General features: G+C 38.6%; 1 protein-coding gene across 4 annotated transcripts in view; it reads right to left on the bottom strand.

The window, feature by feature from the left end:
- Positions 1–18817, bottom strand: part of CLSTN1 (calsyntenin 1) — a 68496-nt gene that overhangs the window by 15375 nt on the left and 34304 nt on the right. For 2 of the 4 annotated variants that reach the window (XM_038377170.1, XM_038377172.2), the window contains exons 3-10: positions 15979–16008; positions 14610–14805; positions 11776–11984; positions 10441–10590; positions 10151–10336; positions 7314–7562; positions 3627–3748; positions 1888–2050 (exon numbers count right to left, since the gene is read on the bottom strand). In XM_038377170.1, the coding sequence (XP_038233098.1) occupies positions 1888–2050; positions 3627–3748; positions 7314–7562; positions 10151–10336; positions 10441–10590; positions 11776–11984; positions 14610–14805; positions 15979–16008 (1305 nt within the window). The remainder of the gene's footprint in view (positions 1–1887; positions 2051–3626; positions 3749–7313; positions 7563–10150; positions 10337–10440; positions 10591–11775; positions 11985–14609; positions 14806–15978; positions 16009–18817) is intronic. The other 2 variants (XM_038377173.2, XM_038377171.2) reach the window with 1 other exon arrangement.

Genomic DNA, 18817 nt, shown 5'->3' with positions numbered 1-18817 from the left:
GAAGGCGAAAAACCTCCAGGGCCTCTCCAATCTGCCCTGGAGGAAAATTCCTTCCCGACCCCAAATATGGCAATCAGCTAAACCCTGAGCATATGGGCAAGATTCACCAGCCAGATACTACAGAAAATTCTTTCCTGGGTAACTCAGATCCCATCCATCTAATATCCCATCTCAGGGGATTAGGCCTATTTACCCATAATATTTAAAGATGAATTACTTACCAAAATCCCATTATCCCATCATACCATCTCCTCCATAAACTTAACGAGTAGAATCTTAAAGCCAGATAGATCTTTTGCCCCCACTGCTTCCCTTGGAAGGCTATTCCAAAACTTCACTCCTCTGATGGTTAAAAACCTTTGTCTGATTTCAAGTCTAAACTTCCTGGTGGCCAGTTTATACCATTTGTTCTTGTGTCCACAATGGTGCTGAGCTGAAATAATTCCTCTCCCTCTCCTGTATTTATCCCTCTGATATATTTATAGAGAGCAATCATATCTCCCCTCAACCTTCTTTTAGTTAGGCTAAACAAGCCAAGCTCCTTGAGTCTCCTTTCATAAGACAAGTTTTCCATTCCTCGGATCATCCTAGTAGCCCTTCTCTGTACCTGCTCCAGTTTGAATTCATCCTTTTTAAACATGGGAGACCAGAACTGCACACAGTATTCTAGGTGAGGTCTCACCAGTGCCTTGTATAACGGTACTAAAACCTCCTTATCCCTACTGGAAATGCCTCTCCTGATGCATCCCAAAACCGCATTAGCTTTTTTCACAGCCATATCACATTGGCAGTTCATAGTCATCCTATGATCAACCAATACTCCAAGGTCCTTCTCCTCTTCCGTTACTTCTAATTGATGCGTCCCCAACTTATAACTAAAATTCTTGTTATTAATCCCTAAATTAAATCCCTAAACTAAATCCCTAAAACCTTACACTTCTCACTATTAAATTTCATCCTATTACTATTACTCCAGTTTACAAGGTCATCCAGATCCTCCTGTATAATATCCCGATCCTTCTCCGAATTGGCAATACCTCCCAGCTTTGTATCATCTGCAAACTTTATTAGCACACTCCCACTTTTTGTGCCAAGGTCAGTAATAAAAAGATTAAATAAGATTGGTCCCAAAACCGATCCCTGAGGAACTCCACTGGTAACCTCTCTCCAACCTGAGTTCGCCTTTCAGTAGGACCTGTTGCAGTCTCCCCTTTAACCAATTCCTTATCCACCTTTTGATGTTCATATTGATCCCCATCTTCTCCAATTTAACTAATAATTCCCCATGTGGCACGGTATCAGATGACACCTGGCCCATTTTCTCAGGCTTTTGATGAGTAAGCGTCACCAGTATTATAGGCTGCGAATCAGCATTAAGCAGCCTGCCGGGAATCACAATTGAAGCTTAGTTGGCATATAAAACTGGTGCTATTTTTTTCTTTTTATAACCACAAGTGGCAAAATCCTTAAGGGAAAACATTATTTTTACTTAATTAAATCCTCAAATAGAAATATGGCCAAAAATGACAGCTTGGTTTTTCTAAAGCCTGTTTTCTAACCTAATTTGAAACAACGGTTCTGCCTAATAATCTTAAGAATAAGATGTACCTTTGTTAGTATTACCAAAAATAAAACTGACTATACTCCCATAGTTATTACAGAAATCACTTCTTAAGTGAAACCCTGCCTGGCATTTCTAGATGTAATTTGTTATTTCATATCTACCTATGGGTGATGAGTACAACGGCACTCCAGAAAAAGTGACTACATTAAAGAAGAAATATGTGATAGTGGGCCAGAGGAAAAATCTGTAGGAGATGTAAAAAGCAATCTTTCATTGCCCTGAAGAGAACTAACCATTCATGGAGATAAGAAATTAATTGTTACCTTGCCAACATGCTCCAACTACCAGCTGAGTTTCTATCTTGGAAGGATGTAATGGGTAATCCTCAGTCACTGGGAAAGGATCATATGAAACTCCATCTACATAGAGTGTCACTGTTGGAAATTCAACATTGAGGACATAATGATGCCATTCCTTGTCACACACCTGGGAAAAGAAAGATAGGTAAAGTTTAAAAACAGAGTTCCACCACCTTTTATTTCTTAAGTAAAATTTTTTGTCCAAGAAACAATTTTTTTTTGTAAGAATATAAATAAAGTTGTGGACAGCAAAGCTGTTTCCAAAGAAGCTTGTCTGTGTTAAATCCATTAATAGTTTCTTCTATTGCCAACAAAGGGAAGTTGCAAAGTCACCATATGGGCAAATATTTCTGTGCAATTAACTTAATTTTTACAAAACCTATAAAAACAGCACAGCCTAAATCAGAAAAGACAAAGTAGTCACTGGAGTACATTTAGTACACTGCCATATTAAAACACTATTTGAAATATTTTCATCCAGTTCTGCTGAAGTATTTGTGTAATAATATATAAATGTGGCAATTTCCAGAAAAAAAAATTTCCCAAGCCAAAATTAGAGATCTTTAATAATGGAAGCTGGTTGCAATTATGGGAATGTTGCCAACTCCCTATACCTATGAACAAGTCCATTTTATAATCACAGCAGCATATGCCAGTATGTGAAGAATGCTAGAAAGTTACTAATTGGGTGAAAAGAAAAGGAGTACTTGTGGCACCCTGGAGACTAACAAATTTATTAGAGCATAAGCTTTCGTGAGCTACAGCTCACTTCATCCGATGCATGTAGCTCACGAAAGCTTATGCTCAAATAAATTTGTTAGTCTCTAAGGTGCCACAAGTACTCCTTTTCTTTTTGCGAATACAGACTAACATGGCTGCTACTCTGAAACTAAATGGGTGGTTACATTCCAGCATCAGAAATTCAGATGCATCTTACTGCTTAAATAACTGGCAAACAAACAAACAGATCCCCAACATTAGCTGGAAGCAGTTAAAGGAAACCTCTATACGAGAGCTATTAACCACACAAATTTACTTATTTTGCTCACATTTATTGGTCCAATAAAAAAAAGTTAAACTCTCTAATGTTAGTCTTCCTGATCATGAGTGCTACCAATATTACACAAATTGCTTTACCAGTAAGTCAGTTTGCTCATCTAACGGCAGCAATGCACATGGTGTCAGGAAAATTTTTCTTCCAGCGTGCAAAAGGATTAAAGAAAAGTTTATCTATTATCTTATTACATTCTTTGACTACAAAAAAGTCATATGCTCACAAGTACTTAATTGTTCTAAACACATGGGAATACTTGCAAGTACAATGGTCATTCATTTTTTGTGTTCAATGGAGACAAGTTCCATCAAATCTGGTTCCTATCTTTTAAACACTTAATTTACTCACCTAAAGTTAGTTTCTACCACCCTTACTCATACGGAGTTGAACTGTATTCCATAACTAATCCCCACTGACTTCTGTAGGGACACTACAGAAGCAAGATGTAACTCTACATGAATAAGGATAGCAGAATATGGCCTTAAAACTTTAGAACTATAAAACACAGTTCAGTTTAATTTAGTAAACTGTGGAATGAGGAGTTTAGATTGCCACAGAGACTTAATGTACTAGTAAAACTATCATGCTGTTTTAGGCTCCTATGGATACTTATCGTGTAATTTCTTAACAAGTACCCTTTCATACTCACCTGGTTCAGTTTCCAGTGGAATTCCGCAGGTTTGTAAGTTTTTCCCTCTGAAGGATCTTGGCGGAAGAGGAAAACAAGTCGGCAATTGTGTACATAAAGAGAGTAGTGGTGCCGGTTCATATCTGCACAAAAGGTTACATAAATGTTACTCTTTCCCATTGCCCCGCGCCCTAAAACTCTAGAACTGGAAATGATAATTGAGAATTCATGCAACCCTAAACTACATGACTGATATGTAAATGTGCTATTAATACCGTCCTAAAGGATAGTATTAAGCTTCACAAATGAGAGCACGAGACAGATTTAAAAGAAATCAAGCGTGCTATAGCTTCAAGGGAAAAGAAGTGCCCAGGAAGCAGTTTTAGGTGATCCATTCCTAAACAATCCAATAGTAATACTGATAACATCATAGCTAATAAGACACATGTCCTTCCTTTTCCTTCCCCTTCCCAACCAAGGACTAGGACTAAAGTATACAGGGGTAAGCCTACCAATAGGAGAAAATCCAACAAAATTCAAATTGTGGGTAGTGAAAAATCTTCTGTTACCAATTAAACAGCATGTCTTGCTGGTAATTAACACCATTTAGCATGTATATAACACTATAGGTAGGAAAGATGCTTTATGAGGATATTAAACACACACGGTCCATGCCCTAAAGAACAAACAAACAATCTAAACCAGGGTTTCTCAAACTTCACTGCACCGTGACCCCCTTCTGACATAAAAATTACTACATGACCCCAGGAAGGGGGACTGAAACCCAACCCTCACTGCCATTGGCAGGGTGGCCAGAGCTGAAGCCCAGCCCCTGCTGCCCAGGGGGTGGAGTGGGCAAAGCCAGGAGGGGAGCCAAAGCTTGAGTGCTTCAGTCAGGCTGGGGGGGGGGGGGGGATGGGACACTGTAACCTGATCCCTGCTGCCCAGGGCTGAAGCCCTCAGGCTTCAGCTTCAGCCCTAAGCAGTGGGGCTTTGAATTTGGCTTCAGCCCCAGGCCCCCGCAAGTCTAACACCAGCTCTGGCAACCCCATTAAAATGGGGTTGCGACCCCTTTGGGTCCTGACCCACAGTTTGAGAACTGCTGATCTAAACTAAATATAAAAGGAAGATGTTAGGAGATACAAGGAAGTGAGTGTGAGGATGAAGTCATTTTAATTCAGGTTACCCATATCTTGCATAAATCAGCCAAGGAGGGAGGGAAAGGAAAAGCCCCAAACCTTGTAGTTTCCCATCCCAACACCACAAATTTATTACGAATAGTAACATATTATGATTAAACATAAGAAACCTAGTTTTTTTAAAAAAACTGTATAATATGCTGCTGAAAAGAAGATGAAAGGGATTAATAATTTCAGAAATTATCAACCTCAAACAATGCTGGATTATGCATAACTGCACAGAAAAAGCAGCCTGTTTTGGAGATATGCTGCATACCACCTCTGTACACCCCACCTCCCCTGCTAAAATAGAGTACAACTCTAAACTAAGTTTATTTTTTCTCCATTCAAATTACTTCAAGGATTCCAATAATTCCAAGGATTCTTTGTTGATCCTATCTGATACTCTCAAGCAAACACACAAAAAAAAGTTTCAAAGAGTGATCTTTGCTACTAGGTAGACACTTTACATCTGATCTAAGAAATATTTTTCAACCTACTGCTGATACAGTTCTCTCTCTTTTGATCAAATTCAATTCTGTTAATGATAGGGGGCCTGTTTTGCTTTGCTTTGCTTGCATTTTTGGCTTGGCTTCCTTTGAGACCAGGCAGCTTGTTATCCAGAATGCCTTCTTCTAAAAATCACTGAACAAATCCCCTGTTCTAGCTAACAAAGACAAGAATCTTGTACTCTATCAGCAAGCAATTACGAAAGAAGAGTTATCAGATATTCTTTTGTATCAATACAGTGACGTTGCACTCCATACGCTTTATAAAAATATGTTTATGAGTGTAAATATGATGTAACTGGAATATGCTTCATGCAAAAGGTCTCTTGTAAGGAAGGTATCGTTACAAAGTTTAAAACCTACCGAATATATTCCTCTTATTTGTATGCATGTATCATTCTTGTATCTGAAACTAGGAAAATGAAATATAACTCTGAGGTCCTACTGTAATTATGCAAAGTGTGGGCCATTAATGGTGGTTTAGAATCTTGATGGTTCTCACTGACTAGGACAATTGGTTGTAAATGGTTTATTTACTTGTAAATGGTTTATTTATTTATATACTTCCTGTATACATGTGGACCAGCCCTGGAAGAATGGAGGGGGTCTCACAGGACAAGTGAACTTGTCACCTGATACTGGAATCCATCTTAAACCTGGTGTTTTTCCATTTAGAAGGAGGGGTGGGAACCCAGAGAGACCCGCCTTGTGCCAAAGATATAAAAGGGGGTGGAACAGAACAAAAGGGGTCCCAGTCATGAGAAAGTCCCTGCTTTTCACCCAAGATGCCTGCAGAAACCAACAAGGACTGTACCGGGGAAAGGATTGGGCCCAGACTAGGAAGGCGTCTAGTCTGTGAAAGAAACCTATTGGAACATCTGAGAGTGAGATTTACCTGTAATCAGTTTCTTAATGTATTAAGCTTAGACTTGTGTGTTTTGTTTGATTTTGCTTGGTAACTTACTTTGTTCTGTCCGTTATTACTTGGAACCAGTTAAATCCTACTTTTTATACTTAATAAAATCACTTTTGTTTATTCATAAACCCAGAGTAAGTGATTAATACCCAGGAGAAGCAAATAGCTGTGAATATCTCTCTATCAGTGTTATAGAGGAGGGACAATTTATGAGTTTAACCTGTATAAGCTTTATACAGAGTAAAACTGATTTATTTGGGGTTTGGATCCCATTGGGAACTGGGTGTCTGGGTGCTGGAGATAGGTGACCTGTGGAGCAGTTTCTGATTACAGTCTGCAGCTTTTGGGGGCGTGGACCAGACCTTGGTCTGTGTTGCAGCAAGCTATCATGTCTGGCTCAACAAGGTACGATTCTGGAGTACCAAGCTGGCAGGGAAAACGGGCTCAGAGGTAAATTCAGCATGTCAGGTGACTGTCTCAAGGGCGTCTCTGTGACCAAATCCATCACAAACACCATATTCAAAATGGTGTTCGAAGCATTCACAGAAACTATTCAAAGGATAAGAGCAGCTTCACCACAGAGGGGGTGGAAGGAGAGAGAGAGCGCGCGCTATTTTCCCCTAGAAGCAAATATTCCACATTCAATCCTCTTTAAAAAATAAGAAAACAAAACAGTGAGGATCCATATTGCTAAACCTACTGCATATAGCCTCATGATAGTCATGAGCTATCAAGAATGAGGTTCTCTCAAACAACACAATCTAAACAGATTGTACTGCCAGATCAATTGGTATATCACAATGGCTAAAATCTCTACAGTATAAGGAAACTGGGTATCAAGTTCCCTTTATCTACATTAAAACTAAACATTCTAAGGGCTTGTCTACACAGGAAAATTGATCAGCAGAACTATAGCTGTATAATTATACAATTCTAGCTATGCCAATATAACTCCCTATCTGGACATTACTCCAGAATAAAAGTGAGTTTTTCAGTGTAGCTTGTTGCTTCCAAAGTGAATCTAATCTAGAAGAGCCTTGAGTGACCTGCAACAAATCTATCACCAAAAACAAACAGACTGTTTACAATTGAAGTATTTACAAACCTGTTTTGTCTGAATTGCAGAGTATTGTCTCCTTCTCCTTGGTACCAGGCCCATGCCTCATCCACACCGAAATCATAAAGGGCTCTTTTAGATTGACTGTGACAATGCCATCTGGAATCTTCACAGCTTGAGTGCCATTAAATTCAAAGACTTGGTCACTGTCATGACCATTATCAGTAGGAAGTCCTACTGTCCAGTTAGCAGTGCTACTTGGAGGGGGAAGCAGCTCAGCTGTGCCAGAGGAAACACCTACAATAAAAGTATATTACTAAAAACACACAGAAGGAAACTAAGAATTGGTGTCAAACCAAATTGGTTTTTGTTTGTTTTGATTGCTAACCTTTCAGCATTAGATCTAAGAATCCTGTATTAGTGTCATGCACCAAGCAATTTTAAATTAAACTGCAATGTAGTTAAACGTGGTCAGGCCTAACAGCTTTGAATTACTTTTTCCAGCCATTTAATCTCTTGGTAGACATCCAATCTAGCAAACAAACAATGTTTGCTCTCTAGGCTTTGCCTACCTAGAGCCTCCTAGTCGCTGTTTATGCTAGGAGTCATAATATCATACATTAATGGCATTTTACTTCCTGAATTCCTGAGCCATGAGGATGACACCACTTTTCTCCTATTATAACTCTCTACCAGTCTTGAGATCTTTACTTCTTCTGGTTAAAGAGTGCTGGATGAGGTTCCCTTTGGAGCCCAAATCAGTCACAGGAATGGCCATTTAATCATGCAAAGTATCCACTCCCTAAAAGAAGCTCAGCATTCTGTTTACTCAGCACTCCAAATCCAGTGTAACTGATGTCACAGTAAGAAAAGGAGTACTTGTGGCACCTTAGAGAGACTAAAATTTATTTGAGCATAAGCTTTCGTAAGCTACAGCTCACTTCATCGGATGCATTCAGTGGCACACCAGACTTCTGCACTGATTAATAGTGCCAGCAGCTCAGGAAGTAAAGTTCACAAATATGGATGTTATTGGTTAAAGTTTCAGCAGATAATAAGACTGCTGCACACACATATCCAGCTAAAACCTACATACCAGTCAAGTTCAGCCCTTGGGTAAGCAGAATTGCTCATGTAAAACTTGCACCATTATAAAGACAATAGTGTAAAGAGGAGAGATAAGAGACAGAGAATAAGTTTAAGCCGTATCTATACTACACAGTTTTGTCAGCAAAAGGCAGCTTTTGCCGACAAAACAGTAGAGATGAATATACTATAATGTTACTTTTGTTGGCAAAACAAGGTTTTTGCCAACAAAATAAAACCACCTTGACAAGGGACATACAGCTTTTTGCGGCAAAAGTTAAAGAGACAAAGCATTGGTGTAGACACTACCATTCGTTATGTTGCCATAATTGGCCTCCCCCACTATCCCACAATGCCCACCATGACTATTCTGCTCACTGTTTTGAACTCTGCTGCACTGCATACAGCTACCCAGGCATGTGCCCCTCCGTTTTTAAATCTCTGGGAAGTTCTGACAGTTAAGCATATGGCAGCAAACAGCAAATCATTAACCCAAAATCCTGCTTTCCTCAGGCAACAGGAACACAGCTGCAGACAGGCTACTGCTGGAAGGGGGAGGGGACAAGGACAACTGCTGTGCAGAGACAGGGAGGGAGGCGGTGATTAATATGGGGGGGGAGTGTCCCCCTCTCCCTGCCACAGGACTGGTTGCTTCCAGCCATTGTCTGAACTTAAAGGAGAAATCATGCGGACACACTCGCTCTCCCCCCAACACACACACACAGTATCTCTCACATACACACTCCACCAATACATGCTAGTTTCTGTCTCTCCCCGACACATACTCTCCCCCAACATTTCAGTTGAAAAGTGGCTGGCAATCTAGTTGGATGCACATGGAAGATGGGATTGAGAAATCTGCATCATGTGATGCTATACCTGCTCCATGGGGCATTGCAAATCCTTCCCAAAGCACCCTGCCGCTAGTTGCACAGAGGGAAAGCTACCCACAGAACGCTGTTCTCTGTGTCAATGCAAGAGCTGCTAATATAGATGCACTCCACTGACACAATGAGCATAGTGCGGACATGCAACAGTGGTTTAATTCAAGCGGCATAACTTTTGTCGACAAAACTGTAGCATAGACATAGTCTCAGTTAACATTTTGGGAGGAGAATTTCCTTCTCACACCCAAGACAGTTTGGCAACACAGGCCAATATAAGCATATGGCCAGACTTCCAGAAGTGCTGAACATCCCACAGCTCTTGGGTGACTTCAACTGAAGGTGCTGAACATCACTGACAGACTGGCCCATAATTTCTATCTTTTCATTTTGCATCGGAGGGGCTCACAAATTTTAATCCTCCTAATCATAGCATAGGTGAATGCAAAAAGGCCCTCTAGCCCCTACGCAACAGAGCATAGATTTAGCTGGTTTAAGTGAAGTCCTTCATTCCAGGACTTATTTTCTCCATTTTATAATCCATCTCTTCATCATGGCCTCTGAAAAGACACCTCCACATTCGTCCTCCATCTTGAAAAATAGGCAGTTTTCAATAATGATGCCCATCCACACACACTCCCATCCATTCAATTCTGGATCATTTATCACCAGTAAGAGAAATTACTGCCCAAAATAGGAGAATAGGGAGGTTAAAAGGGGACTACACAATGATTCTTCTTTCTCTGATAGTCATTTGAAAACATCAAGTTCAGTCAGACTCACCAAGTATATAAAGGTCTGTTAGACAAGATATTGGGGCAACTTTTGTACTGACATGTTATTGAGTCCGTCCATTCGTTTGATATTCCTTTTTCTGACTTTTACTCAGTTTCAAACCAATCAATGCATTCTTACCACAGAGTCTGTGAAGGGATTTCTCAGAGTAAGTATCTCTGTCACAACCTTTCCCAATATGATTAGTCTCTAGTTCAACTGTTGCTTGTATAGAAGTTATGGGTTCATCACAGGTCTCCAAATGTATATTAGGGAATAGAGCCAGAGAACCAGTCCCAGGCTCATATTCTATTCTTTTGCTCCAGCCTGTATATCCACACAAAGAAATAAGATTAGAGATCTCTGGTGTTTACCAGTGTTTAACTGCAGTAAAGTAATAGCAGCTGGTGAAAGGAGGGGACTGAACTAACCTTGCCAGCCAGGCTTGCATGTAGGCTTAATGCTAATCTTCACCAATACATCCTCAGCAGCTCTTTTCTTCCCACAGTCATATGCAGTCACTGTAAGCTTATATTGGTGCTCCTTGCCATAGTTTAACTTTTCTGTATTTTTTATATAACCTGGCAAAAGTGGAGAGCCAATTAACAGTGAATATATGTTCATGTTTTAGACTCAGCTTCATTAAGTATATTTTTTCCCCTCCAGGTGCTAAGACTTGGATAGTCGCATGTAATTAAGCTTTAATTAACCCTTCCCTCAATTTATGTGGGTGTAATACCCTAAACAGCAAATCCAAATCTTTAAGATTAAACCCAGAAGATTAACATACAAATACAGTAGCGGATGCAGTCTTAGCACTGTCTTTTTACAGTTCATTATGTTAATGTAAATCTTTTAATAAAACCAAAGATTTAACTGTCTGCAGCTAAGGAGTGAGAACTGTAACTTGTTCCCTGAACTGTGTAGGCCACACAGAGTTAAATTTGTATTTTTCATTGACCTCAGCATCCTCCACTCCATAGTGTAACCTCTCAAGCCCTCTCTGTGTCTTAAATAAGGTTTTACATGGTGTTTGCTTTTCAAGCTTTATAAAAAGTCTAATTTGTAAAACCAATCCTAAATACGGAAGAACAGTTATAGAAAAACACCTTAACAGCTGGTTTAAAACATGGTCCATCTACATTGCTATTTTTAAAAGACAAAACAGCAGCAGACCATAGGCTCTGTACTTCATGGCTAAAATCCCTTAAGACCTGAACTTGGCACCAGCTTCTTCAATAGAGCCCACAATTAAACATGCTACAGAAGTTTGAAAAAGACTGTCCTTCCTGAACAAAATAGCAAATTCCTTAGAAACTGCTCTCTTTGGTCCCTGGGTTCTAAAATGTTGGTGGATGGGGGGGAAGGGGGGAAGAGGAAGATGGCGTGCAGGACACGGACACAACACTTTCCAACAAAATAAAATTTCAGAAGCAGCAAACACACTTGAAGTCACTGGTATTTGAGTGTGGCACTGAATGTAGACTTGTGGAAGTCTAGATATGTTAGAGAGGTGAAATAGTGAGATTAGTACTATCAGTGAAAGACAACCTACCTTATATTATATACAGTTCAAATAGGACTCCAAAATGCTCACAAAAACATGTCTGCTCAGTTACACTGTAGAACTAGATTATAAAATGGAGTGATTTAAGATGGAAATAGAATACTCTGAAGCACTAATTTTATTTTGACATTGACCAAATTTGAAACAGTATTCTAAAGTACCACGTTAGAACCATTTCTCCCTGCTCCTTAGTTCTTACCATCTTTGTCAACAGCAAAGGGAACATCTGGAGTTACAATTTCATAGGTGCATATCTGGCTGAACTGGGGAGAACAATCTGCATCCACAGCTTCTACTTTCAGGATGTTGTCATACCTCTTCCCCTCAATAACTGTTGCTTTGTAGGACTTCTCTTTAAACACTGGAGCATACTCATTAACATCATTCACCTGAATATGTACTGTTGCTCTGGAGAGGAGACAGAATGGTCAGCTTTTAACACTGGGGTGAAATAGGAATGTTAGAGAGCTGCCATTCAACTAACATAGGAATGTTAGTTGAAATCTGGGGGTACACTGGAGATCTGGGTGCTTGCGGTTCATCGGGGTGGCCCAGAAGCAGGGGGAGTGGGGCTCGTTGGGAGGTTCTGGGTGCGGGAAAGGGAGTGAGGTTCAGCGGGAGGGTCTGGATGCATGGCTGGTGGGGGAGCAGCTCCCTGTACAGCGATTCCTCCCCCTGTAGCTGAAGGAGCGATCGGAAAGTAATTTTTCTGCGGGGCAGCAAAGAAATCTGCAGGGGACATAAATTCTGTGCATGCACAATGGTGCAGATTTCCCCCAGGAGTAATAAGTCCTCCACACCCCTGTACAATAATTAAGTTATTGCCATTTTACAGAGGAAAACTGAGGCAAAGAAAGGTTAAAAAACTAAAATCTGTGGCAAACTGGGAATAAAACCTCAATATATCCGATTATTAATTGTGTGCTTCAAACACGCTACTATCCCTTTCTGTTACCATGTATCATCAGATAGCAAGCTTATACTACACTTAATATTATGTTTTAATTAACAATTTGTTATGGAAAACAAATATACAATGACAATTAGAAGTCAGGCTTCAGACTACTGGCCCAATCAAGAACATTAGACTAGTTTTGATTCCATACGAATATACCAAGTTGAGAATATATCAATATACTAAGTCAGCTAAAACAAAATTAGCTCATTTTTTGGAGGTGGAAGTGAAAGGTCAGAGATTATGAAAATAGCAGAAAACCCACCTAAAATATTTTATCATGAGCCAAGTAATCCCAGAAAGTCTGGGACACAGTGCCTTTCCTCTTGCACTTGTCACAGTATGTGTGTAAATACAGAATGGAAAAATATGTCAATGAAAAAAAAACAACCAAGAACGAAGTGTCAATCATGGAACAAGTGTCAGGAATGTAAAAACACTATAGAGAAACATTTTATTAATGCATCCCTCCTCCAGAAGTAAATATATCCAATGCTTACCTAAGAGTTTCTCTTTTTAAAAAGGGGGCTTATTTTAACCAATATGGCCAACAAATGCAGTGCAAAGAGACTCACAGGACATTTAAATTTTCTTCAATGCAGAATACATTTTCATCAGCAGGAAGAGATGAACTTTATTGCCACACATCAGTTAAGGAGATTCAGGATAGTACATTCTCAATAATTTGTATTAGAGTAACATATTTCAACACCAAGCGAACGAGCAATACAGAGCTGATGACTAAGAGCCTAGCCATCCACAAAGTGGAAGTGCAGTTTTTGACACCAAGAGGAGGGTGGGTGGGTGGGTGTAAGGCAGTCATTTATTGATGCTCTAGGAAGCAAATATCCCAGTGCTGTTTTTACACCCATGCATTGGGCTTGCTCTAAACTGTTGACTCCACTTGTCTTCCCTTTTGTATCTAGCCGATGTTCCTTTTGGGGGGGAAACTGGCATTTACATTTTGTGTGTTTGGTAACAGAAGGGTAGCCGTGTTAGTCTGGATCTGTAAAAGCGCCAAAGAGTCCTGTGGCACCTTATAGACTATAATGTGCCACAGGACTCTTTGCCATTTTGTGTTTGGTCCATCTCCTGCAGAAATGGGGAAAAATGGCAGAAAATTGCAAGTTCTACTACAAAATGAACAGCTGCTGTGCAGAGGGAGTCACATGAAGCCACACTGTACAGAGGATTCAAACGAGAACTTTGAAGGCCGAAAGGGAACGTGTACAGAGGATAGAATTCCACCCAGTCTCTGAAGTGGTTTATAATCTTTTCCTTTTGAGTATTTCTTCAATAGTTGTTAGTATTATCAAATATTTTGTTTACCTAAATATCACTTTTCCTACAGCATCTTTCCCTATGAAAAGGCTTCCCATGCTTGTATTCCCTTTACCTTAGATAAGATATATAGCTAGGAAAGTAATGATGTCTACTCCTGACCCAATCCTCATCTTGTTTATGCCCTTCTTCCCTGAGCACTACCGGTAGTCTGCCACATGCTATACAGATGTTTCTTCCAAAGTGCTGTATTATTTTTAAAGCAGATGTTATTACGTGGTTATTTCCTTTCCCTCTACATAAAGAGGTATGGTACCGTCATTTTAATCTAGAAAGAGGAATCTTAAACGAACAATTTGATTTTCTATTCAGGCTGCTTGGAAATTTTAGAAGCACGAGTTCCTTTACCCCTCCACAATATTAACACCTATTGGAGAGATTTTCTTTGGACTACTCTTTCAGCTCAGTTTCCCTTGGAGGTCCTTGCCCTCATGGTATTTTAACTGCTTTCCTCAGTATTTCCACTGCCTAATTTAGCACATTAGTTTCCTGTGGAACATCCAGAGGTACCAATATGTCAAAGGACAAATAAGTCACTACACCCTAGAATTTACATGTAGCGACTTCAAAGAAATTATCGTTTTGCTTTGAACCACTTGCATTAATATAATTTTTAAGCCTTCAGAATTTCTTGATTTACATTCATTTCAAATATACAAATATACAGACTATAGGCCACATCAATCAGAAGACTATTTAAACTGAACTTCCCCTCAGCCACTCACAGATTTACTTACTTGTGGGATTTTTTTGCATTAGCTCCATCTGGTCCTTTTCCACAATCATAGGCCTGGATGGTGAATGTGTAGTCCTTCTGTAGTTCACAATCAAGTTTCTCTTTAGAGCGTATTATTCCCTCACCAGTGGATTTATCCACTACCACAGCTTCAAAGGGGACATTTTGCCCATGAATTTTAAATCCACAAATCTCACCTAGAGATTCAAAGCAGCACAGGTTAGAATTTCAGTCAAAAACCTCTCCAAGCATTTTCAAATGTAAATGACTCAGGATTTTGCAGCCAGGGATTTGTGAGGGTCTGTGGACAAAGCAAGAGCACTGTGCTTTAAAATGGAGGAGTTCTGGAAAATTTAGTAAAAAAAGCATATGTCTGCCTTCCAAGCAACTTGTTTACTTTGCATCCATTCATGCAGGAATACAAAAGAGAAATGTAGACAGGCATTTCACAGGAGTACTTGAGATAGCTCTAGGGTAAGAGTAGATCTTATGAGAGCATACAGCCAAGGCCACTGGTAATATCTTCTATGCCAAGCTACTGGGAATAGCTGGGCAGCTTGTTTACTTTGACCAAAGCAGAAGGTTAAAATGCACATTTACAAGTTGAGAGGTGAAGAAGCTTCAGGTATAGGTTCAGCACCACAATTACAGAAATTCTGTCAACAGATCAAATGGACAAAAAGTCTTCCTGTGCAATGTACCTGTCTAAAATTAGGGAATCAAAATAAACTACTGAATGAGAGAGGTAGAAATACCAACTTTTCAGGCATCCATTTCAACGCTGTCTACTAATATACCAATTACATTAAATCTTGACAGTTATTTCATGTAGAGGGATTTACTAGATATTCCTTTCTAGTCAGACTTTTCTTTCTAACAGACCTGAAAAAGAAACCTAGAAAGTAAATCACTTTTATTATGTCTAAAAACTATTTATAAACTGGATTATAAATCAGATCTACTGTTACTACTTAATCATATAATGAGGAAAGTGGATTGCAGGTTGTGGCTATGTTTTGGCAATTGTATTACTTCTTCACAAAATGTGTGGGAGAAACCTAAGAGGACCCAAAAATGTAAGCTACAAGTGAAAGTACTATTTTTTAACCAAAGCTTAACTGCAATGTTCTTATATCCTAAATATAATCCCAAACAGTTCAAATGGATGTCTGATTTAAAGATATTTCTAACCAAGGGTTTGGCTACATAACAGTTTCTATCAATATATTTTAAAATAGAAAAAAACTGGGAGAATAAAATGGGAGTAAAAGAGCATGACAGGATCTTCTGTTTAGGTGCTGATTCCCCATTTCATAACCAAAGTTAGTGGGTTAATATTCATAAAAGGGATAGAAAGAACCCTTTATCACCTTCTTTGGTGACTGTCACCTCAAAACTCTCTAAAGGGAGAAAAGATAAACCCAAGTCAGTAATACAGGCAAGACTGAAGAGGGAGCAAATAAGGAAAAAGTCAAAGATGCACACATTACACAGAAAAGCTTTGGACAAAATTGTATGAACAAATTCCAGTGGTCTTAACTGTTACAAATCTAGAGCCTCATTCACTAATGTGATTTAACCTCAGCCTTCAGTTTATCATCCACTGTGAAATTCTTAGGTTAAATTAATACTTGCTTTCAGATTGTAAAAAGATTTCATATTCCCTTATTGGGTACTGGTGATAAAACTGGATATTCATGTTTTAAACAGGTAGATACTTAGTGAACTTCAGTGAGAATTCAACTTGATGTATCCCTTAAATAGAGAGACTAATACACAACAAGTTCTGTGTTTTTGCAGAACGCCATCTTGAATAGGGGTTTAAGGTTTTTTGCTTTTTAAAATTTTACTTAAGGTTATTATCCCCACTTCAGGTTTCTAAAGTTTTTTTTTTTAATCTAATTTACATTTCATCATTAATGAAGTTTATTTACAGTTAACATTTCTCACAGCTTGAACAATGCAAACATTCATCAGTTTCTCATACTAAATGATGCAATGTATGGGGTTGCAGACAGCAAACATTTCTTCACTACCACTGGATTTGTGTGTGTCCTGAAAACATTTCTATTGGTATAGGTTCTATAATAACTTGTGTTTGCAAACTAAGTTCAATGTCAAATTTAACTTCACAGTATTTCTTTAATTCAGGATTTAAAATGAACATTTATGTTAATTTAAGCAGCTTACTCAACATAAAAAAGTTTTCACTTGAACACCTTTTTTCCCACCTCCCCATTTTTTCATACCCTCAAGCATATTTTCCAGACTTAATGAACAAGGAATGATTTCCACTCCTCTTACCCACCCACATCCAGTCACTTAACTTCTTGAATCTGGACACATGATGACTAGACACAGCTGACAGTATGCTTTATCCAAATAGACATTATAGTGATATTAAACTATGAACTTGCACTTGTTACACACTGTTGAACATTACACTTTTATGACTACTATTATCTTTGATCTGAAATGCAGTTACAGAAAAAGCTGACTCTTAATATGCAAGTCAAGTGGAACCAGTGTTAATTCTCATTTATTTTCGTAATACATAATTGTGCAATAGTAAACTTCTAAATATTGGCTCTGAAAAGAGATTATCTATGCAGCAAATAGACCAATGCTATGTTTATAAGTACAAGACAAAATATTGGTTCAATACTAAAGCACACATATCCTACAGGATAAAGGAAAAATTACTGCAGAATGCCTCACTTTTAAACAGTGGATCCTTATTATAAAAGGAGCTAGTTTCTGAAATCACCTCTTATGAAGTTATCCCTGAAGACCACAGGTTTATAATCAGCTCCTTAATTTTAATGTACCAAGTTTATGATCTCCTAGGGCTTCCTTATAAACTATTCCAAGGTATTTTTATATAGCATAAGTATAATCCTGAATTTTAAGATATTTTTAACATGATTATTCAAAAAACCTGGATGCTTCTTAAATTCCTGGCTAAAGCTACAGAAAAGTGATTATAACACAACTGCATGCTTTTAAATACTGGGCACACCCCACCCCAGCCCACCTAGGGAGTCAAGCATTCTGAGCAAGGCATTAAGGTTACAGAAGACTACATAACTGCAGGGACATGATATGGCAGAATAACCCCAATATGCATTATTGGGCTTAATGTATTGAAGTGTGTTAATGTGACAGTTGTCTTTATTAGAGGGAAAAAAAAAAAAAAAGGCTGTTCAATTCTTGATGAACTGAACTCTAACTCTAGCACCAATGCCAACCTCTGCCACTAGGCAATTCAGGTACTACATTCCTTGGCGTCCCTCCACTACAGTAATCCACAACTAATCTTTCTGATAAATACTCATGTGTCTCCAGATGCTCCTTAGGGTATTAAAGTCTCTGCTCAAGATATACTACAGTTCAATTTATCAGAACAAGAATCTACCCAATATGTTAACTTTTACCATTTCATTGTAACGAGATCTTATTTTAATAAAAAGCCCATTTTAAAAAAACCATTATGGAACAAAAACTCTGACATTACAAAGAAAGGGACTTGTGCATCAAAAAGCTGAAGCCCATAAAGAACTGTTAGTTACAATAAATTGCTGTTAACAGACCATATGCAGCTTCAAGTTTGAGCAGAGCTTGTCAGATAATACCAGCTATTTCCCCCCAAATGATCTCTATCATAAGAAACAAAACAAAACATTTCAGTTTCCTAAAGTACAAAATATTTCAAGGGCGCAGGCTCCCTCTCCTCCCTCCAAAACAAATTAAATGCATTATTACAGAGCATATATCAAGATGGACAAGACAATGTGCAGATGAATATTCTGGCGCACGGATAAAATGCGCCTCAAATCAGTACAACTAATAACTGAGGTTTGCAACAAAAATCAGGAGCCTGGTACATCAAGAGCTTTCATATGATTCAACAATTCTTTTTAGTAAATTTCTTCATCCTGACACAGCAAAGTTAAGTTCCATATAATGCATCAAGCACTATGCTACATTATATCTACTTTATATAGCAATGCTTTTTGTCAGAGCTCTCTTATCTCATTCTGGAGTTGAGGTGAAACATGTTTCCATCCCTGCCATACCCAGAAGGGAATGGAAATCAATTAGCATGTTGAATATTAGTTTATCATTTGATAAATTTTAATCTCTGTAGCTAAGCAAATCTTAGATACAGTTCAATATAAACTAACACAAGATTATTTATCCACTTTACTG

The sequence above is a fragment of the Dermochelys coriacea genome, chromosome 18 (genome assembly GCF_009764565.3).
Source record: "Dermochelys coriacea isolate rDerCor1 chromosome 18, rDerCor1.pri.v4, whole genome shotgun sequence".
NCBI lineage: Eukaryota > Metazoa > Chordata > Testudines > Dermochelyidae > Dermochelys > Dermochelys coriacea.
The sequence above is the reverse complement of the archived record's forward strand: the minus strand, read 5'-3'. Positions and strand labels throughout refer to the sequence as shown.